Genomic DNA, 27,466 nt, shown 5'->3' on the forward strand with positions numbered 1-27,466 from the left:
GGCAATGAGTTCATATAGCGTCTAACTTGGACTCAAATTAACACCGAATAGAGAGAGAGAGAAAGGTGTGTGTGTGTGTGTGTGTGTGTGTTTATGGAACTGAAATTGGATCTTGGAACGTCCTGCGCTCGCGTGCACAGGGATGCTGCAGCAGCAGTAAAGGACCTGAGCCCTTTAATGTGTGTGCCTGAGAAATACAGTTCCCCCTCGCTTCTTCTGATATGTGTGAAGATCAAACATATAAGAATTTGAAGATGACGCCATCCAGGTGAGTTCCTAAGTAAAGTCTGAGAGAGAGACTTGGTGTAGCTTCCTAAGGAAGTATTTACTGAAAAAAAGCTGCTTGGACAACATTACTCTATTCACTTTATTTAGGCTATACTTTAAAGCAATGGGATTTGTATTTGTATACCACACACACACACACACACACACAGAGAGAGAGAGAGAGAGAGAGAGACCCTTTACGTAAATGAAGGGTAAAATAAGAAGAAATGTATTTTTTTAATTAATCTCTTTCTTTTAACAGTCAGTACTTTTTAAATTTAATTCAATTTTATTTTTTTGTATAGCGCTTTTAACAATTGACATTGTCGTAAAGCAGCTTTACACAATCAAAAGAATTATGGAAGTTTGTATGAAATGTGAATGTGTATGAATCAAATTGATAGCTGAATGAGCTCTTTATTTTTAGTATGCCAGGTTAAGGATGGTGCCAGGAACTCCTTTAATGGCGCAAAAATGGGGAATTACTTGGAATAAGGTCAGGACTGTACAGAGATGTGGTAAAAAAAAAAATCCATGCGAGTTCCTGTATTGTGCAAGTGGTGTTTATGAATGATTGTGTGCACAATTCTCTGAGACAGATGTGTCTCTTCTGCAAGCTGGTGACAAGTTATCGGTTGATTTTAAAGGATCAGATGCTAGACTTGCTGAATATGCATTGGGCTCTGAGCCACCTTGGCCAGGATCATCATTCACGGACCTACAGCCTTTTTTAAAACATTTGCACCATTTAAATGTGTTCCATAAATGGCAGTAAGTTTAATGCCTTCTTCCATGAGAAATTTCATTACAAGACACGGTTTGACTGAACGACCCTCCTATTTAGGAATTTGCACATTTTGCATACCCAAATTTGTCTAACAGCACCAGTACCAAAGATTTTAATAAAGATGCACTAAAAAATATGAAGAACTGGGGGTGGATTAATTTCTTTCTATCTTAGACATTAGATTCAGAAGCTGTCAGTGACAGTTGTGTCTGTATAAACAAAATGCAAAAAATACCATTTTAACAATAAAATAAAATAACCATTTTAAGAGTGTCTATAAAAAATCTATTTGAAAAACATTATACAGTTTTAGAAGAATTGAACGTATACTTGGGTAAAACATGAAATGGTCTATTACTGCCAGTGCCGTTTCCCCAGCAGTCATGGACTTTTATAATAAGCTGCTGTCATCATTTACAAAGGGTTAGAGGTTCTAATAATGCATTGCTGATGATAATGACAATACAGATAATGGATAGTAAAGTAAACTTTTAGTATTGGTTTCTCATAAAATTTTTAAATTTTACTAAAACTCACAGCCCACAACTGTAGGCTAATTCCAACAAAATTAAGTTGGATATATAGTGGTTTATAAAAATCATATAAAATAAAGCAATGTTTATATAATTATTTTGCCATTTGGTGTTTTAACAGCCTTGTGGCTCAAAGAAACCCTGCACAAAATATTCCCTCAGGTTCCGCTTGCTCCTTTGGAAAATCTTTTGTTTTTCTCAAAATTGGCAAAATGGATTTATTTCATTTTGCAGTTAAATAATTTATATACTAAGCGCACCTTGTGTAATCAAAGTTCAGATTACACAAAAAAACTGACGGAACAAAACCTCAACTTAAATTTACATCTAGTATAACATTACTGAGCACAAACTCTTAAAAATATAATCTTTGTAATTGCTTCATATCATTATTTTCATTTCATTCATGATATAATGAATTGTTTAGCCCTAATAGTTTATTACTCGCATTATTTATATTTTGTTAAATTGATTAAAGCTCTCCTATCTAATATCATGACCTAATGTCAGTGCTCTCATTAGAAGCTTTACTTTGGAAACTGTGACTCCTAATTCTCTAGTGACCTCGTTCATGCTGCCACATGATTAGATTTTTAGATCTCTGTCTGATCCCCTATAGGTCTGCCTCCTGCACATAACTCTAAACTCTGAATATAACCCTGCATATAATTCTGAATTCAAATAGTATTTTGCTGTATAACATTACGCCATAGCCAATTACGATTCAGCATATACAGTATCTTATTATATCAACCTGCTTAGGTATTAAGAGCCTTACTTGGGAAATGAAGCGGCTCTTATTGATAGAACAGCATGCATGTCCTTATTATGTGTTTTATATTTATTTCACAAGGCAGTATTTTATGTAGACAAACACAGCTTGAATCATAAATACAAATCATGAAATGTAGTCTGAGTAATGTAGGAAGTGCTTATATAGCAAAATAAACTACACGTTAAACACTGAGCTGTATCAAAGATACAAAAGCACACAGGGAACTTAATATGCATGTGCTGACTGACTAACAAGACACTTGTGTTTGTTTTTCATAGCACAGGTGGCATTCAACTAGCAGCATGCACAATGTTGTATATGTAGGAGTAGTTAGTAACATGAGGGCAAGCAGATGTATAGTATTAATTCAGTTAAGATGTTTAGCACTATGTAACTCCATTCTGCTCTAGATTTGTGCCAGTCAATTTCCAGGAAGGGAATAGGAGAGGTTATAAATAAAATCCAGTGGGACTTGCTGTTATAGGAAATTAATCAACAGGGTTATGTGATCCTATCGTTACTTGTTCCAGCCTGAGATTAATTCTTTTGAAATAATTATATTCCTATTATACCACAGCAATTGTTGTTTTAACGACTATTTTAATTACCGAATAAAAAATATTACTTATATCAATATGAATGGCATAGAGTGAGGGCCGTGCTGATTTCTTTTTATTCCAGACTGTAGATTAATAGAGCCTAGCAGTGTCAATCATATCTAAAAGTACATGCAGTCATGCAGTCTGAGTACAAATTAGCTAAGATATTCTACATAAATAAAGTCAGGCGATTGGTTTAACAATGCAATCGTTTCCTGTGTGTTTGGGGTCATTGTTCTGTTACAATCTTCTCATTTGGTTTGATTAATACAGTATAGCTTTTATGTTTCCTTCAATGATTAATTTAATGCTCCTGTATAGGTTTAAAGAGAAGCAGCCATAGGAGATTACTGCACTTAGTACTTTTAGGTCATCCTGGTGCAGTATGTTTTTTACACTTTTAGTTTTATGTAAATTTTACATATATATATTTTAATATAGAGTCTGAATAAATTTTTCCTATGAAATTGTAAGAAGCAATGTGATAACAAGATAAAAGAAAGTTTAACATTGGTATATGCACTGGATATGTAGTAAATAACAAAAAAATAAATTAAAAAAATGATAAAATTCTTATTACACCTTACTGTACTGTACCAATCATATGGTTTGACACACACATTCTAATTCAATTATAGAATTTGTGGGACATCCCACAAAGCATTGAAGTTATTCATACCGCCAATAAAATTTGGCCTTTCTCACAGGAGCTACAGTTTCCATATCTCGCTACAATGGCACCTGTAAGTGGGTGGGATGCAATAGAAAGCAGGTGAAACTTTTCTCCTGAAGTTGGTATGTTGGAAGCAGAAAAAATAGGCAAGTGAAATAATGTAAGTGACTCCGACAAGTGCCCAATTGTGATAGCTAGATAACTGCATCAGAGCAACTCCATAATTGCGGCTCTTGTAGGATGTCAGCAGCTGTCAGGACCTACCAAAAGTAGTCCAAGGAAGGAAAACCAGTCAACTGGTGATAGGGTCATGGATGGCCAAGGCCAAGCTATTGTAACCCAAACTGCTAAAAAGTTTAATGCTGGTTCCATTAGAAAGGTTTCAGAACACACAGTGCATCACTTTTTTGGTGGAAAAACGGGGGACCTAGAGTGTTCAGTATTAGGCGGGTGGTCATAATGTTATGGATGATCAGTGTAATACCCGGTGTAATTGTACATACAATATTTTATATTGTAATGAATAATTGCATTTATATACATCTGTGATTTAATTAACAGCCAGAAAGTCAGTGTGCTTCTGTTAAGTAAATGAAACAACACATTCTGACCAATATGAATTGAGAATTTAATAGTGCTGTCGGAATATATTTATATAATTATATAAGTTTTTTTTATAATATATTCATTCTACTTTATTTTTATAGTACAAATAATGATGCATTGCAATGTCTACGAATAAATCGGCCCAAGTGCAGTCAGCAGATGTGGTGCTGATTGGGTTAATCAGCAAATTACAGTAGCTTCTTGAATTAATACGTTTAATTTATTTATGGCCTAAAAAATGTTGCTCGGTCAGTATAGTTAGCTTACACTGCTTAGGGCTGGAGTAATTAAAGACTACGCGTCTATACAGTCAAACTGAAATACAGCCAATACTAAAACACAGCCAAAGGAATTTGAGCTGTCTCTGCACCTGGCCTGTATGCCTGAGAGAGATGGGTTCATGTAGGCAACCCAAGCAAGGCTCAGCTGCATTATACCTTTTTCACCTTATGTCGTTTTAAGAAAAGGACAAATGTATATGTTTTTGTATGGACTAATAAAAACTGCTGAAAACAAGGCAGTGATGTAATATATTTGCAATTACAAACTTTGGATGTAAAATTCTGGTTATAGTATGTAGTAATATAGTAATAAGATTGATTAGGCAATAAATATTCAGTAGATCACCTATGGAAAATATTCGGTGATGTTTTCTTTAATATTTTGCCATGTTTTTAGTAAAGTATAAATAAACACAGTGTAGAAATTTTTATTTGGATACAGCACATGTGGACATGTTAATTACAGTAACATCACAGTATCTTTACAATTAACTGAGAATCATTGTTTTTTTGAGCTGCTCTGATGTTCTTTAAATTATGTATTTAAAACGTCACAACTGGCCTGTCAGTCATATGAAAGCTGATTTTTACTATGCAGAACGCTTTTTAATGATCATATTATTGTCCTGCTATAAAGCAATAATGGTAATGGTAGGAATAATAAAAATAGTATTAGTAGGCGGCGGCACGGTGGCCTAGTGGTTAGCACTGTCACCTTGCCCTTAGGGTTCTCTGGTTTCCTTCCACAGTCCAAAGACTGTGGGTATTCGTGACGTGCCCACAGTGTGTGAATGTGTGTGTATGTATGTGTGTCCTGTGATGGATTTGTACCCTGTCCAGGGTGTACCCCGCCTCGTGTTCTAAGTCTAATTCAAATTCAAATTTTATTCATTACATACACAGCAAATAGACAAGTCTCCCTGAAGTCAGTTAGTGCCAGCTCAGTGAAGCAGGATTGTGACTGATCTTAGTGGTGCTAGGATTTGGCCCATATGTTCATCCATTAAATGCCTTTGTCCATCTAAAACATAGGCCTGAGGACATGTCAGATTAAAAACACTATTGTTAGTGATTTATAAGCTAGGGACGAATACTTTTGCAGCAGAAATTGATTATTTGGTGATGTGTGCTATTTTTGTAGTTTAAGCAGCAGCATTTGAAATAGTGCTTTATGTGTTCTGCAATAAAACAGGATGTGTATATTGGTCTGTTTAATCATAATTTTCTATGCACCAATCCATATTATTTTCCTATAGTTTAGATTGAATCTCGTCCAATGGAGGTTGCATGAGGCAAAAGTAAGTGTTCATTACCAACCACTTTATATAGAGTATGTGCAAAATGTGGCAAAAATTGTCTATCTGTAGTAATATGTAACATGACATCACATGTATTAAGTAATTGCTGTGTGTCTGTTTGTTCGATTTTTAGCTGTGTTTATGCCATTGGTGGAAAGAATGACCTGACAGTTCTAGCCCTATGGCCACCAGACCAGCATCAGCCGAATATATGCATACGCGCTAAATGCAAGCATGGAAGACAATAAGCTACTCCCGGACACTGATGAAGAGGACCCCACTTTCTCTTTCTCCAAAGAGAAACCTTGTGGAAGAACTAGCAATAGACCAGATCTTCACTCTTCAGCTTTCAACTTCCCACTCTCCTCCTCTACCCCCAGTTCCCTTGATGAACTCTCATCTTCAACCCATGGCACCATTGCTGCTCCCTCTGCCAGGAGCTGCATCATCAAATCCACTTCAGCTTTCTCTGATAAAGAGTCTAAAGAGTCTTCCTTGCTTAGGCCCAATCCAATGCCCAGCCTTGTTGAGTCTTTCTCCATGGAGATCTCACACAGGGAGTCTGAATTCTGCCTCTCCAATTCTGACTCCAAACTACATCTGCAACCTTGGAAACAACTGGGCCAACTACCCAGGTTGCAGGATACAGAACTCTTGCCCAGGACAATGCCATCTTCTCCCATAGAGTCTCGTCTAAGCCTGATTAATTCTGGCAGCTTGCTGATGGCTGAACTGGAGGACACACGCCGTAAACTGTCTGAGGCCATGCAGGAGCCACTAATTAAGCTCAGCAAGATAATTGGAGAGGACAGTGGCAGCCCGAAGTCTCAAAAAGGGGATTTGCCTGCCTTTCAAGGTGGTGCTGCAGGTGGTGTACCAATTAGAAGTGAAGATGGAGCTCTGGAATGCCACAAAGAGAATGGGAGTCCATTTGGAGTATGTAATACCCCACTAAGGAAGCTCAAGAGAGAGAGAGCACCAAGAATTACTTCTGAGATTTGCTGCAAGCTGGACAGCAAGAGCAGCCGATATGAGATCTGCACTTATGGTGATGTTATTCAAGTGCTGGAAATTCAGGAGCATTCTAACAAAACAAAGGTCAAACCTAGAGAGCAGAATAGTGTCAGTGCCCCACCTGCAACATATACCACCTCCTCAGACATGGGCAGATGGCTGGTATGTGTGGGTTTGCTGGCTTACAGCTTCTTTGTGCTGCCGCTGTCTTCCTATGTGACAGGATTGTTTCTAGGACTGGCTTGTGGATTCATGCTGGGCTTGGCAGTGGTACTGATGCTAGTACCAAAACGGTCTGCTGCTATAGAGATGCCCATCTCCTCTCCCTCTGACAGCCTGCTGATGGATCCCATGGGCAGAACACTGTGTGATCCAGCAAAGACAGAGCTTCAGGTCAGATCTACCAAAACATCATCCCAAGATTAAAAGTTTGCCGTAGCCAGCTTTTGTTTAGTGTCTGATTTCATCTATTCAATTGCTTATGTAAAGTGTCAGTAATGCTTACGCTTGCAATACCTAGGTCTGGTTTACTAATGCGACAACACACACAGACACGGGCAGATGTTAGCAGTTAAGCTGGATTAATGCACCAGTTCACAAGGAATTCCATGAATGAAAAGCATCTCAAGCATGTCTGCTCAGTATTATAGTAGATATAATAGTAGATATAACAGTATATATAAGAGCACCATTTAAAAATACAAACACATAAAAAGTTCGCTTTCCATTTGTTTTTTAGTTACATTTCTTGGAGCAATAGTAACGATTAGATTAGCTTGCTGCATAGGAGAAAGTATAATAATAAAACATAGAAGAGACCATTGTCAGAATTAAACCCATTGTCAGAATTTAAGTAGTTCAGTACAGTCATGTTAAATATGATCCAAAAACAGCAGAAGGAATAAATCCATGCTCTTTGGAATGCACTGCAGGGCTGGATGAATGAAATGTACAGCTATGACCCAGAAACCTATCACCCCTCTCTGTGCCACTCTGTCCATGTCACTTTGGATGGATGTCACCTACGCCTGGCTTATCCTCCTGTCAACATCCCACGGCAAGCCACCTTCAATGAACCCGTCTATGAGACTACATTTGTGCGGTCACGATGTTTCAAACTATCCAATAGCAAGGTCTGGTGAAACCCAACCATGTGTCATTCTGTCTTGTGGTATAGCTTTTTTTTTTAATTGTACACAGATACTGTATACATGAAACTTTTTGTTAATTTTGCTAATTAAGTATTATAAACAAAAACACCTGGTTACCTAAAATTTTCCTCATATTGTACAAGAAAGAAAATAATCTGCAGACAATATTATTGACGAAACTAATAAACTCTAAAAAGTACCTGAAATACTTTACTCAGCTTACCCTTGCCCTTGGTCTGTCTTTCACAGGTGTTTCTGCTGCCAGCAATCTTGGCGAAAAAGAGAGTCTGGAATAGGAAATATCCCATTTGCATTATGCTGGCTGAAGAGGAGCAGTGTATAGAAGGAGAGCAATTCAGTGAAGTAGCAGAGGCAAAGAGTGAAAGAGAAGAAAAACTCAAACAGGTGCAGAAGGAAGCAGAGCAGATGAGTACTTTGTATCTGTTTGGGCGTACAGGGAGAGAGAAAGAAGAGTGGTACCAGCATTTCTTGTCCGCGTCGAACACCAAGATCTGCAGGGACGAGTTTAAGCCAGGTGCAGGAATGATTTTGCTTAAGTTTCTGCCAAAAAAAAAAAAAACACAAATGAGGGCAAGTAAAAAATTATCCACACTCTAGCTGCAGAATTAATGTTTATTATCCTTTAGAAAAGATAAATACATCACTTTACAGATCCTCCTAGCTTTTGGGTACATTTTCCCAATGATTTTTTAATGAGTTTCCCTCATTAAAAATGTTTTCGGCTGAGCCTTGACTGTACTGCTGTCTTCACTTCTTCAACAGTAGTGAATCTTCTTTATAAGATCCACCTGCTTTTAGGGAACCAAAAAGGTGAAAGCATTATGGAGGGAGATCAGGTCTTTAAGAAGTATGCTTTAACATCTCAAATTTCCAAAAGTCTTTAAAGAAAAAAAAAAAAACGAATCACTCCATTCTGCTCTTTTTTTCGTGCAAATCACAAGTGGGGGCGTACATTTTTTGCTCAGACTGCAGCTACAAATGAACTGATGTAACACTTTTACACCAGCGCAGCAGCGACTGGAAAACTGTAGCCTTGAACGGAAAGCGCAGATAAGACAATGCGGCCAACAAAAGTTTTTACATGATCGGAGTGTGGGTAATTTTTGACTCACCCTCATATGGGCTTAAAAGGGTTAACATAGGCTTAAAGCCCATTTATTGAATGTAAAGTGTTACATAAAGTAATATTAATTTTAACAAATTAATACTGATTTGTATAACTACATCTAGCTGAAAAGCCTTTATTTAAAGCAACAAAGAAGTTAAATTACAAATTTTTCAGCCAATGTTACTTCCTAGAAATAAGTCGCAAAGGATTTTGCTTTCTTTTTCTCCAAAAGTGTGTAGTGCTGGAGGCTCCCCTAAGGCCAGTAATGATGACTTGGCCTCAATGCTGGGTTTAAGAGAACTGGCTGGCTCAGTGAGAGAGAAGATTCTGCTGGACTACAACTCGTACATGGCCCACTTCATCACACCAAAGAGTTGTAGCCTCACGCCGAGCCCCTGTCACAGTGAGCCAGGTAGCCAAATTAACACAAAGAAGGTGAGCAATCCAGAAAAAAACATGTCAGAACTTAAAAGCACTAAAAATAAATTCACAGGCCACTGCAATATGCATACCTGCTTATTCGTGAAATGATCTTGTCTGCAAATTGTGTAAAGAATGTCAACACAGAAGTCAAAAACGTCAGTTGAGCTTCGGACTGGCTGGTCGGATTATCAGACACAAACCTAGTCTGAATCAAGGTCTGACAATGTTTATAAAATGTTTTTCTGCTGATATGTATAGAGTGGTTTTGTGGCTTGTAGTAGGTAGAAGTAGGTCCGCTTGGTCTTTTGACACTAAGCACTAGTCTCCAAAGTCATTTTATGAAGCATACATCTGCTCAATTTTATATTTAAAAACATTTTTACAAAAGATTTATAGGCATAGTCAAAATTTTAGTAAGTGTGATAGTATGAGTAGTGTGATAAACCGGGTCGGTTTTGCAAAGAACACAGAGCACTGCAGTAGGAAATCTGGTTGTATATACAGCACAGTGTGTGATAGTGAACAGGTGTGACTGTAGTCTGTGCAGCTTGTGGGAAATTGGCTTGAATATGGGTTTGATGATGTAGAGAATACTAAGCAATGGAGTTAGTGGCAAAAACAGACATAGAGTATGTAATGTGTTTTTATTGACATTTGGTTGTCAGGTCTATGCTGGAATCGTTGTGTTATACATCATTTCCCAGAACACAGCTTGGCCTACAAACATGGCCTCAATTAACTTAAATTCCAAGCTCACAGAATTAAGTTTACCTGATGATTGACTGAACTCTCTTTCAATCATCACGAATCGAGTAAAATTATTTTTTGGAAAAAAATCATCTCAATCAAAAATAATTTACCCCTTTAAAAATGCCTCTTAAATCACTGCAAAAATCACTCCAAGGACTTAAATGGGCTTTGTAGCCCAGACACACACTGAAAAAAATCTTTTAGACCATATTGGAAAAACTGCCATTCTATTCTCAACGTTTCAAATATACAAAATACAAACTCAAACAATCCAAGAACCAAAGCTCGGACATGAGCAAAAGAAACACAGAAATGGCTTTGAAGTTTATGCAGAATACATTCTCTGCGCCTGTGAGTTTTCGAGGAGGGGGAAAGGGCAGCTGTGGCATGCGCCCAAGCCACACCCCCTCGACTCACACATTCCCTGGGGTCACAGGCATTATACAGACTCATATCTTTGTAACCATATAGGCTGTCTTGCCCAGGAAACACAGTGCACCATTGTGCCCCTACTTCATAATTTCTCCAGGACATTTGGAAGACACCCTCATCCAGAACAACTTATATTTATATTTTATTTCTGTATATATCTGAACAGTTGAGTTAAGTGCCTTGCTCAAGGGCTCAACAGTGGCAACTTGGTGGTGCGGTTCGAACCTGGGACTTTTCCGATCACTACTCCAGTGCTTTATTTACAGAGCTACCCATACCCCAAATTATAACTGATTTACAAATTTCCATGGCTTGGTTTATGCACTTGTATTAAGTCTCGAATCCGTATAAGATGTATTTTTCCTCTCTTTTGCATGGATTTCCTTTATTAACAAGACGACTTTCTACACTTTTAGGCACTTCTTACTGTACCTTAACAACATCTTATCTCTTAAGCAGCTCACCTCTTAAGCACCCCTTAAGGTTAAGAGCATGTGATGCTCTTTATGACATCACAGTTTTTTGATAGTGTTGTGCCTTTAGAATGCTCCTTATGGTTGCAATCTTGTGCTTTTTCATTTCTCTTGGCCATAGTTCTCCAGTGATCCAGTAGCAGGATGCGGAGATCCAGCCTGGATCAATGCAGTGATTGGGAGGATCTTTTGGGATTTCTTGCAGGAGGAGTACTGGTCTGACCAGGTGGCTCACAAGATCCAGAAGAAGCTGAGCAAGATTCGGGTAAGAAAGCAAAGATGGAGACAGGACAAAGAACCATGAACTATAATCTTTACTGGGGCTAAAACAAAGGCTTTTCATGAGAATAAATATTAAAAGGAATCACTTACCTGTATATAGTGTCTACTTTCAAACAGGAGCATTGTAAGCACAGGTTGTGTAAGTTATCCATTTGTACACAAGCATTAGCATTTGTCTTTTCAGGCTGACTAATAACAGTTGACTATAATTGTTCCTGAACTATAATAAGCTTGTCTAAAGTTCCACCCACTACTTCGTAGATAGTTGGATGTTGTGCTTCTTAAGTGCAGGTTTCTAGTGTTCGGCTGTGGATCCCTGCTGAAAACCTGCTCTAACAAGACTGTCTTTCTCTCGCTCAATAAAACAGCTCATGACAGTCCAGACTAGGCACAAACTGTTTGGTATCATAGTGATGATTCAGCTGCCTGAAGCCATAAAGGAAGTGAGACATCAAGACTTAGAATAAGATACTCATAAAACTAGTCATGAAAGGCTTTGTCATCTTTCATTCATCTTTGGGTAATCACTTTATTCAGGTTCAGGTTGGATACACTTATGCATGTGCATCCAACTTTGATATTCACCTGCATATGAATACACTCTAGATAGTGTACCATTTACAGTTTCTTCTTTGGTGAACACTTTTAATCCAAAGCAGCTTACAACTGAGACAGGAAACAACCAGTAGTTGATGGGTCTTCCTTAAGGATAAACATGTTGTATTTTGTTAGTGCTAGCATTTGAGCTCACTTCTTTCCAAACCAGCTTGAAGCTCCTGGGCCATCACCATGTGCCATGCACGCACACACTAATACACATTCATACCATATATGTACAAGTGGAGAACATTGATCCTATGAAGGTCAAGGACTTAAAGCTGGTACCGGATTGCTCTGTATTGGCACTGTTGCATTTATCTTTTACACTGAATGATGTGCAAGGCTTATGACTTACTGCAGTATGAAGCCTGTTTTTTGGGGTTTTTTTTTGTAGATTTGCATAGGAAAGACATGTAGCCATCATTTTTAGATCTGGGAAATTGTGTCATTCAAATTTGGGAAATTGTGTCATTCATTTTCATGTTATTAAGATTTTTGTTATTTTGTGCCAGTTGCCTTACTTTATGAATGAGCTGACTCTAGCTGAACTGGACCTGGGCACATGCATGCCGGAGGTGCTGAGTATCTCCAGACCTTCAGTGGATCACAGAGGTGAAACAAACACACACACACACACACACACAAATAAATACCATGACAAATGTACAGCGCCCAGACCATCAACCAGGTAAAACTTTTCAGGACCATTGGGATCATTAGAGTATATATGCCAAGCAAGATAAGACACATACAGAATACAAAATGGAACTATGGTTGGTACTGTATGTATGTGTGTGCCTGTGTGTAGGTCTCTGGCTGGAGCTGGAGGTGTTGTATACTGGATCTTTGCACATGACCCTGGAGACTAAGATGAATCTGTGCAAGCTCGGCCGAGAGAGCTGCTCTGAGGTTTACAGCAGCACTGAGCCCTGCAGAATTGTGGGGTAGGATAATTTTGTGCCTGTGTGTGTAAGAAACTGTGTTCCTTCCTGCAATAAGCTTTGGCAGTGATAAATTATACCTTTCTAACCAGATAACCTTTCTAACATGCTAGAAGCTGTCTTTCTTTTGCTGCTTTCCACTCTTCAATTATTTCCTCTTTCTAGACTTTAACTTCATATTTTGGCTCTAAATCGTATTAAGTCCTAAACTCTGGCATTAGGGTTGTTTTCTTAGTTTTACTTCTATAGTATTCGGAATTATAAGAGTAAAGAAGTAAATATGCACAAAAAGAACAAAAACACAATTCTTAATGGGATTTAGCCAACTAGAATGTCCTGCTGATCCTGATTCTGTCCAACATGATAACCCAGCCCGTTATCATTAGATAGATATTAGATTTAGGCAGCATGTTGGTGTAGTGGTTAGCACTGTTGCCTTGCACCTCCAGGGTCCGGGTTCGATTCCTGGCCAGGCTTGATTCCCGTCTCTGTGTGCATGCTCTCCCCGTGCTGGGTGGGTTTCCTCCAGGTACTCTGGTTTCCTTCCACAATCCAAAGACATCCAGGTTAGGCTAATTGGCGTTCCCAAATTGCCTCCTGGGATAGGATCCAGGTCCCCGCGACCCTGAATACAGGATAAAGCGGTATAGAAGATGAGTGAGTGAGTGAAATCATTTAGTCCCTGCTAGCTAACATTGTGCCTGTGCAGCTAGAATTAATTTTTGTTCTGAATATAATTTATTGACACATTTTCTCCCTAAGTTAAACAAAAGAAATTTATCCATTGTGGTTTCAACTAAAATATAATCTCATGGCTTTCCTTTATATGGTTAGTGGAAGCTCTCCTGACAGTTATGTGTGTATGTCTGTTAGCACAAGGCCCAGGGTGTGTATCATTGCAGACAGTGATGAAGAGTCATCCAGCGCAGGTTCATCTGATGAAGAGGAGGCGATGCCCTCTGAGCTCCAAGGTCCTATTGCGGATAAGAATATACACTCCGGAGCTGAGAGGTACAGTATTAATCCTTTCATTGCCATAGAACTTTAAATTATTGAACCTTTTTGACAAGAAAAATCTGTCCTGTTTTGATTTCTGCCTCTTTAGGCATGGTGGAGGCAACACAAGTAGGAAAATTCTGCGCTTTGTGGACAAGATTGCCAAATCCAAGTATTTCCAGAAAGCCACAGGAAATGAGTACATCAAAAAGAAAATTGCAGAAGTCTCCAACACTCCACTGCTGCTTAGTGTTGAAGTGCAGGAACTCTCAGGAACTTTAGCTGTCAACATCCCACCACCCCCTACTGACCGAATATGGTACTGACCTTCCGTCAATTCAAATATATATATTTTTTAATAAGCCAAAGCTTTTCTTTAAGCTGTTATTAGTTGTGTGTGTATGTATTCATGTGCACTTGTAGGTACAGTTTCCGTGTTCCACCAAGGCTAGATCTGCGAGTAAAGCCCATGCTGGGTGAGAGAGAGGTCACATTCACCCACGTCACTGAGTGGATAGAGAGGAAACTGCAGTGTGAATTTCAGGTCAGTTAACTCAAATCCATGCACAAATACACTAGCAATATACAATGCCTTAAAATAATATTGCACACCGTTAGATTTCCTTCAACCACTTTTAACTTTAACTATGGCATGCAATGTGGTGGCCAATAGAGTTGTGAACTTGATGAAAAATACATTAATGTGATAAGCTGGTAATTCAGGTCATCCACTGGCTACCTTGACATAACATTGCTAAGCCTAGACCTGACCAATTGTAGCAACCCCAGATCGTAACACTGCCTTTGTACAGTGGACGCTAGGCATGATGGGTGCATCGCTTCATGTGCGACCCCACTTACTCTGACACGCACCTTGCTATGAAGTAGGGTCACTCTCCACTCATCAGATCACATGACTTTTTTTTACATTGCTCTAATGCCCAATTTTTATGCTCCATAGCAAACAGAAGTGTTTCTTTTTAGATTATTAGCTTCACTATTAAACATAGATATGATTTCTACTGTTGATTTATTTTTATTAATTAACTTTTCCAAGCATTTAAGTAATTTTCATTCATGATACACAACAGTGTATGTACCCTTTACCCTTTCATACACTATGTGACCTTTATTCATTTCAAAGTTTGAAGCAATATTCCAGATGCTCATATATGCAGAGTTAATAGTTTTTTTATGTACAGTATACTGTGAATCTGCTTTTACCATTTATAGATTTCTAACCAGCCTTATATTTTGGTCATATGCAGAAATTTTTTGTAATGCCCAACATGGATGACCTGTACCTGCCTCTTATGTCTTCTGGGATGGACAATACCGACATGTTTCAAAATCTCACAGGGGAAAGCAAGGATCAACAGGAGTGCAGCACCCCTGAATAAGAAACCTTATTTATTCGCAAAGAACATGGGATCAAATGAAGGAAGGAAATGTGCTAAATGTAATGTGTGTGCCATATGTCCAACAGTCCATGCATATATCAGGAGAAGTTACTGCAGCTGCATTTGAAGTAAACACAGTTTGGATGGAAAATGGATGAAAAATATGAGCCATGTTGCAAATAGAGGACCTTAAATTTCTATGGAAAAACTTATACTAATAAGTTTGTATAAGATGTATAAGAAACTATTGAGAGCTTATCTTTTTAAAATAGTACTTGACAATAAATTGATTAATCACAGCTGGGAATAAAAGAAAGGCTATTATTATTTGTTTTGCACTTCTAACATCCTATCACTTTCCCTTTGACAGATTATTATAGCATAGATTCCAACTTTTTTTCTTAAATATTACATATTTTATATGTGTGTCTGTTAGATTCCTGTTTATCTTTGTAATGTAATATTCATAACATAATGACAATGAAGAACAACCTGAAATGTGACTTTAGAGAAAGACTGATGTGTATGTTTAAATGTGTAAACATGTAGTGTTTAAATCCTGCACGTGACACTCTACACAGAACATCGAACTCAAAATTAGTCTTTTATTTTGAATATATGATTATTATTCAAGGTAACAGACAAAACATCAGAGAGTCTCCTCAACAGGCTCAGATACTTTCTTCAGCAGGTGTTTCTTTTGAGGACCCTGAAGGAGGACAAGAGAAAAGAAGATGATCACAGGAACCAGAATAGTTTTTTTTATGAACACAGATCTATGTTTAATTTTATAAAATCAATAATCATAATCATAGTTTTAGTTAGGCATTGAGGTTGTTATTTATAATTCACCTTGTATCATGATTGTTTTTATTATAGGCATTTCTGCCTAGTCTAAAGTTCATATTTACCATGAAGGCAAACTTCTCCTGAGCTGTCTGGAAGCGGCCATGACCAAACTTGGAAGTGGTGTCGATAAACTTGAGGTCAATAGGTTCCTTGGCCTTGCGGGAGGTGTGCACAATCAGGGACTGAAACACAGACATACAGACAGTATTATGTAAGGAATAAAGCATGCCAGGATGTGCTGTTATAGATTTACAATCAAATACAGGGTGGTTTGATGTCAGCCTGCAGTTATTACTTTCTAAACGAGATGTCTTGAAGAGTTGTGTTCTTCACAGCAATTTGGGCATTTACAAATTACACTTTTTCATCCTTTTATTGTTATGTTTAACACGTTCTCTGTCTTAAGGTTAAAATGTTCTGTTTCAGAGAAAGCCTTCCTTTGTTGTAATAGAAAATAAATTTGTGCTATATCTCTGGCTGCTACAAATGCAAAACACATGCATCCTCCCGGTTTCTATAGATTATCCATGTGTGTGTACAGTCCCTGTGACTGTATGTCAGAGATATGTTTTTACAGAAAAATAATAAAAATCCCTCAGAATTGCGTTGAAAGTTGTATTGTTTTAAATTAATTTTGGCTTGAAATGAATATGAGATGATAGATCAGAACACAAGCCTGACAAGAGTTTCTTGCAGAATGAGCACTGTTAGTTGATAGTTTACCAATTAATAGCCCTGTATGTCTACTGCATCTAATGTTAAAAAAACATCAATAAATGCTATATCAGGATGTAGACCAAATGGGAGAAAAAGTATCTATTTTGAACTAGAAGAAGTAAGGAAAAAAAATTCTCAAGCATTGGGCATAGCCAGTACAACAATCTGGAAAAACGTCTCGGGTTACTTTGCTGTAACCTTGTTCCCTGAAAAGGCGGAAACGAGATGCTGCAGAAAAAAAACGCTATGGGAACATCTTTCTGTGTTGCCGGTTGTGAAGCATGTGTGTATCAAACACGCCAAATTTTGGCGTCTATAATCTCGGTCAGGTGACGTCATCTGCAGGTTATAAATAGGAGTGAACCAGAAACATTCCTCAGATCAGTTTTGTCTGAAAGGACGTCCAGTCACGCAGGCAGTGCGGCATTGGAGCGCAGCATCTCGTTTCTGCCTTTTCAGGAAACAGGGTTACAGCAAAGTAACCTGAGATTTTCCCTTTCAAACACTCAACACTACACTCAATGCTCCGTGAACGCTTTGGGAACAAGAAGACCAACGCCGCCGCACTGCAAGGACGGGAAGCCTGCAGATCTCCAAAAGTAATTATAAGAAAAACCATCTTGAGGGTCTCTAGTGGTTTGGAAGGGGTGTCAGCCAGACCCCATCAGTCAGAACATGACAAGCTGAAATAGCGGTTATGTACATTCTGAGGGTACTAGGGCGTAAGCCCGAGGAAACTTCTTGCAGAACTCCAGCACTACCATTCGGCAATGGACTGGGTCTACAGGTTTCGCCATGCACCACTTTCAAATACCCTCTCCTTGAGGGCATAAGTTCTTCTAGTGGGTGAAGGTTCCAGGGCTCCAACTCCATGTGCCCTGGAGTGTAAATCGCCTTAAGGGACAGAAACTCGTCCTGTGCCCAAAGCAGAACCTGGTGCGCTAGCTTATTGAAGTGGCGCAGCACAGTCTGCTCTGGCGATTATGAGCCAGAATGTACATCACCCTGAGGGACAGGGACTCGCCCTGTGCCCAAAGCAGAACCTGGTGCGCTAGCTATTCAAGCGGCGCGCAAGCGGTCCCTTGGGCTGGACGTTCTCCCAAGTCCACAACCCAGCCCGTAAGGGAGGCTTCTGTCGTTAGCGTCTGCGGCGACAAAAAACGCACGTAGGGTAGGACCCAAAGTCAAAAACCGGGGTGTGTAACCCTCATTTGCCTCTGGGTATTGGCCCTGAGTACAATCCCCTTGCTTTTAACCACAACTAAAACGATCTCATGTGCAGAGGCCCAAATCCTACGTGACACCCAAATATGTTGTGTTCTGAGCAGGAAAGAGAACGCTTTATGGCGTTGAGTCTTAATCCTAGGAACGGAGATGAGCTAGGATGATATCCTGATGTTGAAGCGCTAGCTCCTGAGACTGGAAGGACCCGATACTGGCAAGCTTCGCCCCCAAAAGAAAAACTGAGTGTAGTAGCCTGACTCTCTGACTGGTAGAGGAATGTCTTGTAACTCCAGAGTCAGCAGATGCTCCCTTTCCGGTTTGACAGAAGTGAAGACCACGCCGTTGAAACGCGGAGGGCGATGTGAGACCTGGACAAATGAGCCTCAGGCCTTCTTCTTCGTGAAAAAGACGAAAGAAGAAGTACGTAGGTCCAACTTTTTCGAGGCAGATTGCAAAGCGTGGCGCACCGCACGCCGGTCTTACGAGGCGGGCCCAGCTCATAACGCTCTATTTCTATGCTTCATGCCTCACGAGAGTCAGACCCGGTCGGGGCTGGGTGGCCGACAGTCCCGACCCTTGAGCACAGTGGGGAAGGAAATTCCCGAAGGCTTGTTCATATGATTTCGCCTCCCGAACCTAGTGGCGACGTTAGCAGCGTCGCCAAACAGGCCAGAGGGCAAGATGGGGGAATCAAGGAGGAATGCACGATCCTTACCCTTGATTCCCCTGTAAGATTTAGCCACAGGTAACTCTCCTGGAACACCATCACAGCCATAAAACAGCCGATAGCACGGACCGTCTGCTTTGTTGCACGAAGAGACAGGTCTGTAGCTCAGCGTAATTTCAGGAATGACGTTGTAAAGCCCCGCCAATGCTCAAGTCTTTCAGCAGGTCAGCCTGGTAAGCCTGCAAAACTGCAGGAAAGATGTCAGTCTACACAACTTGGTGGGGAGTGTATGCTTTTTCAGGGAGGATGATGTCCCAGAAGAGGTAGCCCCAAGCATCTCTATATCTGGGACATCATCATATAGCCGCGCCTTGCATCAACAATATTCAAATAAATTAAAGATGATGGCATGAAGGTTGCCAAGAAAGAAGGGAGAGAGAGAGCGCCGTTTATCCGAGACTCCTCCCCCGGCCACCCGACAGAAACATGTCGTTTTGGTTTTTCTGGGGGTTTTTGCGCTTGGGGAAATCCCGCTTCCGCGACCAAATACGAAACGCGATCGCTTGATCGCATGCATTACTTACCTGTGGAAGCGAGAGTAAGTCTTTCCTATGCATTCAAAAGAAGCGCCACAGCACGCTTGAGAAGTGGATGAAAACCGTATCTGCGCATGCGCAGCCCCACAAGTTTGCACTGTTTCCACGCCCATAAATCCATGCTACCTTGGTGCTGAGACTTTGGTTAATAAAAAGTGAGTTTAAACCGTTTTTCTTTGCTTACTTTGACCGAAACATTTGAGTTTCTGCATAAATTGTCATGAATGAGCCTTAACATTAAGAAAAATAAAAACATAGTGTGGAAAAGCTTTATTACTTAAATTTAAACACCTACATTTACATCTTTTTGTATACTTGAAGCTCTTCTAATAACATTAAACATCCATAGTGTTGTTTTTCAATAATTTCGGTCAGCATTTATTAATTTACAAAAACCTTAGTAACAATAAGTGCGAATGAACTCCTAACTAACTTCAGCGCCATTACCCCAGTGCAAAGGTTTACCGTGCGAATTACAATAGCGTAAATCTATAGACTCTGCTATAGATTTGTGCTACGGTAGCATTTTTCGACAAGGAAGCAAAAATCGCGCTCCGAAAGAGCAGAGGCACGGATCTCCAAACAAACTTCACCAACTCGGTGAGTTAATACTTTTAAATTCGCTTGCACACATCACACGCAATATCACAAATACGGTCCTTGAAGACAAAAAGATCTGAGGAATGTTTCTGGTTCACTCCTATTTATAAACTGCAGGCGCGCTTCATCAGATGACGTCACCTGACCGAGGTTATAGATGCCAAAATTTGGCGTGTTTGATACACACATGCTTCACAACCGGCAACGCAGAAAGATGTTCCCATAGCGTTTTCACGCAGCATCGAGTGTAGCCTTTGAAAGGAAACCAATGGTGTGCTAACAACCAGACATGAGACAGGTCATCTAAGAGACTTAGCAACAGTGATTACAGAAACATTGTAAGATCTGTTATGAAAAAAACATAAAACATTATCATAGGTGAAGGGATAACAATCTACCACTCAAAGTAGACTTAAGACTTAAGTTAATCACACATTAGATTTGGAATTGCAAAGAAAAAGAGATCAGCCATAAAATATCTGGAACCAAGATTAACCTCAGAAAACGATCAGCTAAAATATCAGAAAACGAAAGCTAATGTTTGTCTCATTTTTATATTTTAAACTCAAATCCAAATGGCTTTAATGTATGGCAGGAGCAATTAGCGACTTTTAGGGTACAATATGTCAAATCCATTTTCATCTTATATACACAGAGCTTATGCTATACAAATGATGTGTGACTGTCAAAAGGTCATAAATGTTTAAGATGTATCAAGAAATAAAATGGGACAGAGTCGAATCTATAAGAAATACATTATTAAATAATATATTTTAATTTGTTTATGACATTTCATACCTTTCTGAGAGTAAGCACTCGTTTCTTTATGCCAACCACACAACCTTTCACCATCAAAAAGTCATTGTTCACGTCTCCATAATGAGGAAAGCCTCCCTGTTGTAAACAACCACATCTTATGTGCATGACACATTAGGAAATGGCAACTGACATGCAAAATTCATGTTATGAGAAAATAAATAACAAAATGAGAGACTTTTGCTCTCATTACCAGTGGAGTGATGCTCTTCAGTGTTGTGTCATAACTAGTGGAAGCATTGCTGCACACCACTTTGCCATCTTGGATATGAACGCCTTTTCCAATACGGTAAATCTACAAAACAAGATGAAGTATACAGTGTGAATGTCAGATAATTTCTCATTTGGTCATCTAAGGGCAAGGTGAATAGCTGACTTTTTTATTTAGCTCTGTGCGGTGGTGGTAGCCCTTCTGACCCGCACGGGCAATGGTGAAGCTCACACGTGCCGGATGCCACGCTCCAATGCATGCCACCTTCCTGAGACCTTTATGGGTTTTTCTGGGAAGCTTTTTAGTGCGCCAGCGACTTGTCACACCTGGAGGACACAGAAACTAAGCACTTTTAATGCTAAAAACCTTACAACAATAAGACTTAGAAACACTTCCTATACTTAACTATGTCTGATATTATTAGTTAGCAATTATAGTTTTTATGGTACTGTATTGTAACTGTGTTAAACCAGGACACTAATGTTAAAACATTAATCTTACATTTTTTGGTTATTACCAGTAAAAATATTAAACATGTCTATGTAATGTACCCAAAAATGTTTTCAGGAATGTTTTAGGAACCATCTCAGACATACAAGATTTGCATTGTTTAAGTAAGAACAGAAGGTCATGACAGTTCGCCTAAAAGTACTTACAACTTAAAAAATAAAACTTGCATTCATGGTACATGATCATATTTTTCAAAAATACACAGTTGTTAACAGACCTTAATTATTTACAAGGAAAATGCCTTGTTTTACTATACTGCAACACTAAATTTCACACTTACCAAACTATAAAGTTTTCATTTTGGCCTGCCTGGGTTTATTTATGTTAAGCTATAGCAAAGCAAAAGTCATACACTGTAGATTCTATAGGAGGAATAAGCATAATGCAAGTTTCGTGGCCCTTTCCAGCCCCACAAACTCTTGCCTGAAACAAGTTCAAATGCACAACCCTCTCAGAGTCCTGTATTAGCATTTTATCTGCTGAAAGACAACGCATATGTTCCATCATCCATCTCACCCTTTACACCATGGCCCTTGGTGACACCGATCACATCGATCGTTTCATTCTGGCAGAAGACATTAGATACAGACACCGGCTGCTCTAGCTTCTCTCTCGCCCAGTCCACCTTCTCCGCTATAGTGCCTCCGTTCAGCTGCACCTCCATGATATGGGCCTTCTTCTGTCTCAGTGGAAGCAAGCGCATCTGTAATTGAGAGACAAATCTAGTTATTTACAGGATACTAAAAATCAAGGTCATAAAGAATCCAACAATTATTAGACACAACTAAAAAACTACTTTAAAAAGCAATAGCCTATATTCATGTATTAAGATAGCCTTTATCAAGAATTATTGTTGCGTAATAAAACATGAGGGAGGAACACACACACTGGGTGTGCACACACATTCACACACTCGTTCACAGCATGTGGAAAACATTCTAGGAGAACATGTCGTTTATCGAGAGAGTTCAAGATTAAACATGTCACTATGGCACTGTGGAGCACTGGATAATTTAAACTATTTAACTATGAACATTTCAATAATACCTGAATGCTTTGTTTAACGTTAGTATTGTTAAAGAATTGTATTTATCATCACCTCTTTTTAAAGAATGAAAATAAGTTTTTTTCAAAAGGCAATAAGATTATAAACTCGTCCAGAGAGGATTTCAATTTCAATAACTTTACCATAAATATTTTTGTTCCATTTATAACCATTTCAGTGAAACATTAACTGAAATAATTATACATAAAATGCAGTAAATGTCAGTGCACTGAGCTACACTACACACTTCTGTGTGACACCGTATTTATTTTTAAACTGCCATTTGAAACTGCAGCCTCATGCTTACTCTGATGTGACAGGAACATTTATTACCAGTCATGTAATGGGTTATTCATCCACTGCATTCAATAAATACACTCACTGAGGTCTTGCTTTTGCAGTCTGTAACACAGAACTATATATTTTTATCACCTTGAAATATGATATTGAGGTTAAAATTAGTCTATGAGATGGATCTATTTTTGACATACAAATCAAAAGTGTCGCCTGGGACGAAAATGAACTTGAAGAAGCAGTAGAGTTGTCCTTAATGTTATAATAAGGGACTTAAAACTGCTACTTCAATCTGTTTGCAGCAAGGGAGCTCTTTAGTTGTAATATAAAATTTACAAACCAGATCAGCCTTCACCTCAGTACAACAAACAGGTACTGAAATATTAGGCTCAGTATTTAAAAGTGTACACTCACTCACTCATTCCCTATACCACCTATCCGGGTCTGGGTAGCGGGAAGCCTTCAGTCGATCCTAGGGGACTCCTGGCATGAGGCAGGGTATCCCTTGGACAGGATGCCAGTCCATCGCAGGGCACACAAGCACACACATTCTCACACACTCACTTATATGCAACAGAGAATTTGGGAACAGGAATTTGCCCAATCTTAATGTCAACCCACCAGGCACAATGAGAACACGCAAACTCCGCACGCACAGACCCGAGGCGGGAATCAAACCTCCACCCACCCAGGTACTAACCAGGCCCAACCCTGCTTGGCTTCCAAGATGAGAACCTCACTTTAAAAACCACTGGTCTTATATATTCTGTTCCTTGTGATTTCCTAAAATATTGACTTGAAGATGTCATGTCAAGCTAGCATAATCCAAATAAAATACATTTCATAACGTAACATGATGTTTGATTTTCATTTCTTTCTTTCAGTGGTTTAATGTTTTAAATTCACACTAGTTTGATTACTAGTGGCTCTAGCTAGATTTATTCTGGCTCCCCATATAGAATCGCAGCATTATTCATTTCAGTTACCTGAGAATGGACAATGACCCTAACCACAGAGCAGTATTTCTTCATCATGGCGAAATCCTTCTCCAGCTGCTTTTTGCCTGCTTCATCCTGCCATTTCTTGCTATATTTGGTGAACGCTTTTTTTTTGCTCTTATACCTGAACAATAATCATTTTAGGGATCAGTGCATTTTATGGGAAAGATCCAGGGTTGTAAGTAAAGTTTTGCATAAATACTGAAAAAGACATCTATTTTCATCATTTCAGATATTGTGAAAATAAAAGACACATGTGCAGGCATACGCATACCAGTTTTTGTAGAATCGGCGCTTGCACTCATCACTAATATGCTCTGCAAAGATGGTCTTAAAAGAACGCAGACCCTTTACAGTGCTGATGTATCCTACAAGTCCCACCACAACCACAGGAGGAGTCTCAATAATGGTCACAGCCTCTACTTCTTCTCGCTTTGCAATCTCTGTGGAAGGGCAAATGATTTATGTAAAACAACTGTCGAACTAAAGACATTATTAATAAACTGTACACTGATCGGCCATAACATTAAATCTTAGACAGGTTACTAAATAAAATTAATTATTAGTCCTCTATCTATCTATCTATCTATCTATCTATCTATCTATCTATCTATACAATAACACAAAATCTATACAATAGCACATGTTAAAATGTAGGACATATTAGGCAATGACTGAACAGTCTTTTACAGCCTTAAAGTTGTTGTGTTGAAAGAAGGAAAAGTGGGCAAGTGTGATTGTTAAATGACTGGGTCAGTACATCAAAAACATTACATTTACATTTAGGGATTTAGCAGACGCATTTATCCAGAGCAACTTACAAAAGGGCTTTGAGATGTCTGTTATTGGATAGATCCTTACACTGGTTACTAGGTTACTAAATACCATCAGTCAATAACTGTAGGGAGGTTTTTTTATGTCTTAGATACCCTAATATCTAAGAATCAGATAGGTCCTTTAGTTGTTATTTAAAGATTGCCAATGACTTGGCTGTACAGACATCTAAAGGAAGATTGTTTCACCACTTAGGTACCAGACTGGAAAACTAGATGCATGTCTCCTTTGATCTAAAACATCAGGGTGTTTCCGGTATGCAATGATTAGCACCTACCAAAAGTGTTACAAGAAAGGACAATCTGTGAACCAGCAACATGTATCATGGGTCCAGAAAGCTCATTAATGTGCATAGGGAGCGAAGGCTAAACTTCAAAAGAGCTATAGCACAAATTGCCCAGAAACGTTAATGCTGGCTCTGATAGAAATGTGTCATTAAACACATCAGCTGCAGTAGCTGTAGATCGGTCCGACCCATGTACAACTCTAAAAGCACCTACAATGGGCACATGGGTGTCAGAATTGGACCCATGGAAAAAGCTGGCCTTGTTTGATGAATTACTTTTTGTATATATATATATTTTACATTAAATGGATGTCTATCGCTTACCTTGGAAAATTACACTATAAGCCAAATAAACACATAATTAAACATTGCTGCAGACTGTAATGCCATTGGTCTCTTTCATCAGGATAATGCACTGTGCCACACTGCAAAACATGTTCAGAAATGATTTGAGGAACATGGCAAAGAGTTGAAGATGTTGACACAGCCTTTTTTTTTTTTTTTTGCCAGATTTTACTTTGATTGAGCATCTTTGAGATCAGCTGGACGATCAGCTGAAAGTCTGATTCATGGAGAACTTCTACTCAAAGCTTACAGGACTTAAAGATGTATGTGAATCTGCTGCTGATGTCTTGCTCTTACAGAGTTCATGCCTTAATGTCTCAGAGCTATTCTAGAAACACAGTATGGAAGGCTATACAATTTAAGGCTGGTGGATTTACTGTTAAAGCTCGTGTATTACACATTAAAACTAGGACTGTGATTTCACTGAAAACAATTTGATATTTGAGTTAGCAAAATATTTAAACAATCATTGAACTACTGTATAGCCTGATTCATTTTGACTATATGTATATAGAATATACATATATTTAAATTTCACAGACAGATTTAAATTTCACAGACAGTGACTCACTCGTGCCGGAGCGCTGCACCTCCCTCAGCGTGTGGGTCATGCCGGCTTTGTAGCCCAGGAACGCTGTGAGGTGGACAGGCTGTTTAGGATCGTCTTTGGGCCAAGTGCGCACCCTTCCACGATGCCTCCTACTCCGCTTGTGGGGCAGGAAGCCCATGTGCCCATGGCGTGGGGCATGGAATTTACGGTGAGACTATGACAATGGACACATTCTATTATTACAAATCTTGTGTACAAATAGTACAAATACTGTCAAACCTACTTAAACTAAAAGCAGGTACTGTCACAACTCAAACAATTTTGTAATGATCACAACAGGATTTTAGTTTAACTGTTTTCTTCTCTTCGTAAAGATTTTTGTAAAGGTCTATGAACAAGGCGGTCTACCATATGCTGTAAGTTTAAATATATTGTTTATTTGTATAATAGTTGTGTAGTAATGCATAGATTAATGCATAAAGCTAAGAAACTGAATCACAATTCTGTTTGCTTGTTTGTTAGGTAATAAAAATGAGGTTAAACCTAAAAAAATAAATAAAAAAAAAACATTTATTCTTGGAACCCAGAAAAATGTTATGTCACCTAGAAAAAAGGAACTAAGACTTCAATACACTGTAAAGGACTACAAAATAACTACTTAAGATTAGAAGTCATTATTTCACCAGACCACAAGCAATACAGCAATAAACATTATTCAAAATAGTGATTCAGCCTAAAATCACTAGAATTAGAAATAAAAAACAAGCGCTCACTGACCATGGCTGTCTTTGCAGACCAAGCACAGGGTTGAAAGAGACAGAGCCAAGTGCTGTCCTAAGACATATACTTGAGACTACCCAAAGTTTAAAGGACTCTAAATTGGTGGCTGGCTCAGATAAGTCAGATTGTTTTTCATCTAATCCCTGGTGGTGCCAAGTGGTGGCACTAAGGCTTTGAAAACAGGAAATGAAGTCTGATAAGATGAATTTTACCAGCATTTGTGCAAAGATGGTCCAGTTACACTGTCATTTCTAATATCACTGAAATATATACAGTATATGGCCAAAAGTATGTGGACATCTGACCATCACACCCTTAATTTTCAGCTGTAAGAGCCTCCAGCTTTCTGAGAATGCTTTACATAGGTTTTAAAATCAGGTATAATGAGGTCAGATACTGATATCGGATTTAAAAAAAAAAAACAAGTCTTGACACATGATTGGTGTTCCAATACATCATTAAAAAGTGGTGTTTACCTCAGGGTTTTTATGTCTTTATTATAACTCCTTTTTGTGCACAGGGGCACTGTCACACTGGAACAGGGTGCAATGGCCAGATATCCACATACCTTTGGAAATATGGTGTACATGTCAGACACTTGAACAACTTTTTAAATGCTTTTGAATATCTGTGTCTGATCCCATAGTCATACTGAGTTAGATTGATTTAGCTGGCACTTAACTTATCTGTTCAAGTGTAAATGCGTATGACACACTAAGGAGGTAATTGTGTAT

General features: G+C 38.8%; 2 protein-coding genes across 3 annotated transcripts; one reads left to right on the plus strand and one right to left on the minus strand.

The window, feature by feature from the left end:
- The first annotated feature begins 115 nt into the window (after positions 1 to 115).
- tex2l (testis expressed 2, like) lies at positions 116 to 15,816 on the plus strand. 2 transcript variants are annotated; one of them, XM_053515377.1, is made up of 13 exons: positions 116 to 268; positions 5,778 to 5,819; positions 5,953 to 7,226; positions 7,766 to 7,966; positions 8,234 to 8,519; positions 9,346 to 9,548; positions 11,313 to 11,456; positions 12,586 to 12,685; positions 12,882 to 13,017; positions 13,888 to 14,025; positions 14,120 to 14,329; positions 14,434 to 14,554; positions 15,279 to 15,816. In XM_053515377.1, the coding sequence occupies exons 3-13, from the start codon at positions 6,054 to 6,056 to the stop codon at positions 15,408 to 15,410; spliced, it is 2,844 nt and encodes a 947-aa protein (XP_053371352.1). In that variant the 5' UTR covers positions 116 to 268; positions 5,778 to 5,819; positions 5,953 to 6,053; the 3' UTR covers positions 15,411 to 15,816. The 2 variants fall into 2 exon arrangements, with proteins under 2 accessions (XP_053371352.1, XP_053371353.1); XM_053515378.1 differs by lacking the exons at positions 12,882 to 13,017; positions 15,279 to 15,816.
- Positions 15,817 to 16,034: 218 nt separating this feature from the next.
- On the minus strand, positions 16,035 to 26,804 carry LOC128545040 (60S ribosomal protein L3-like). Its single transcript, XM_053515379.1, has 10 exons — positions 26,730 to 26,804; positions 25,974 to 26,166; positions 24,212 to 24,380; positions 23,926 to 24,061; positions 22,117 to 22,303; positions 21,256 to 21,416; positions 21,073 to 21,174; positions 20,862 to 20,957; positions 16,322 to 16,441; positions 16,035 to 16,119 (listed from the first exon to the last, which is right to left on the minus strand). The coding sequence occupies exons 1-10, from the start codon at positions 26,730 to 26,732 to the stop codon at positions 16,060 to 16,062; spliced, it is 1,227 nt and encodes a 408-aa protein (XP_053371354.1). The 5' UTR covers positions 26,733 to 26,804; the 3' UTR covers positions 16,035 to 16,059.
- Between the last annotated feature and the right edge of the window lie 662 nt (positions 26,805 to 27,466).

The sequence above is a fragment of the Clarias gariepinus genome, chromosome 16 (assembly GCF_024256425.1).
Source record: "Clarias gariepinus isolate MV-2021 ecotype Netherlands chromosome 16, CGAR_prim_01v2, whole genome shotgun sequence".
Classification (NCBI taxonomy): Eukaryota; Metazoa; Chordata; class Actinopteri; order Siluriformes; family Clariidae; genus Clarias; species Clarias gariepinus.

What these genes read in the sequence shown, in the direction of transcription:
- tex2l (XM_053515377.1), top strand. Translation starts at nt 6,054, where the DNA reads ATGGAAGACAATAAGCTACTCCCGGACACTGATGAAGAGGACCCCACT. An exon ending in ACCTTCAGTGGATCACAGAG is followed by an intron (nt 12,686 to 12,881) that starts GTGAAACAAACA and finishes GCCTGTGTGTAG; the next exon opens with GTCTCTGGCTGGAGCTGGAG. An exon ending in CCCCCTACTGACCGAATATG is followed by an intron (nt 14,330 to 14,433) that starts GTACTGACCTTC and finishes GTGCACTTGTAG; the next exon opens with GTACAGTTTCCGTGTTCCAC.
- LOC128545040 (XM_053515379.1), bottom strand. An exon ending in CGCCGATTCTACAAAAACTG is followed by an intron (nt 24,062 to 24,211) that starts GTATGCGTATGC and finishes ATTATTGTTCAG; the next exon opens with GTATAAGAGCAAAAAAAAAG. An exon ending in GAGTGCTTACTCTCAGAAAG is followed by an intron (nt 16,442 to 20,861) that starts GTATGAAATGTC and finishes TCTGTGTTTCAG; the next exon opens with TCCCTGATTGTGCACACCTC.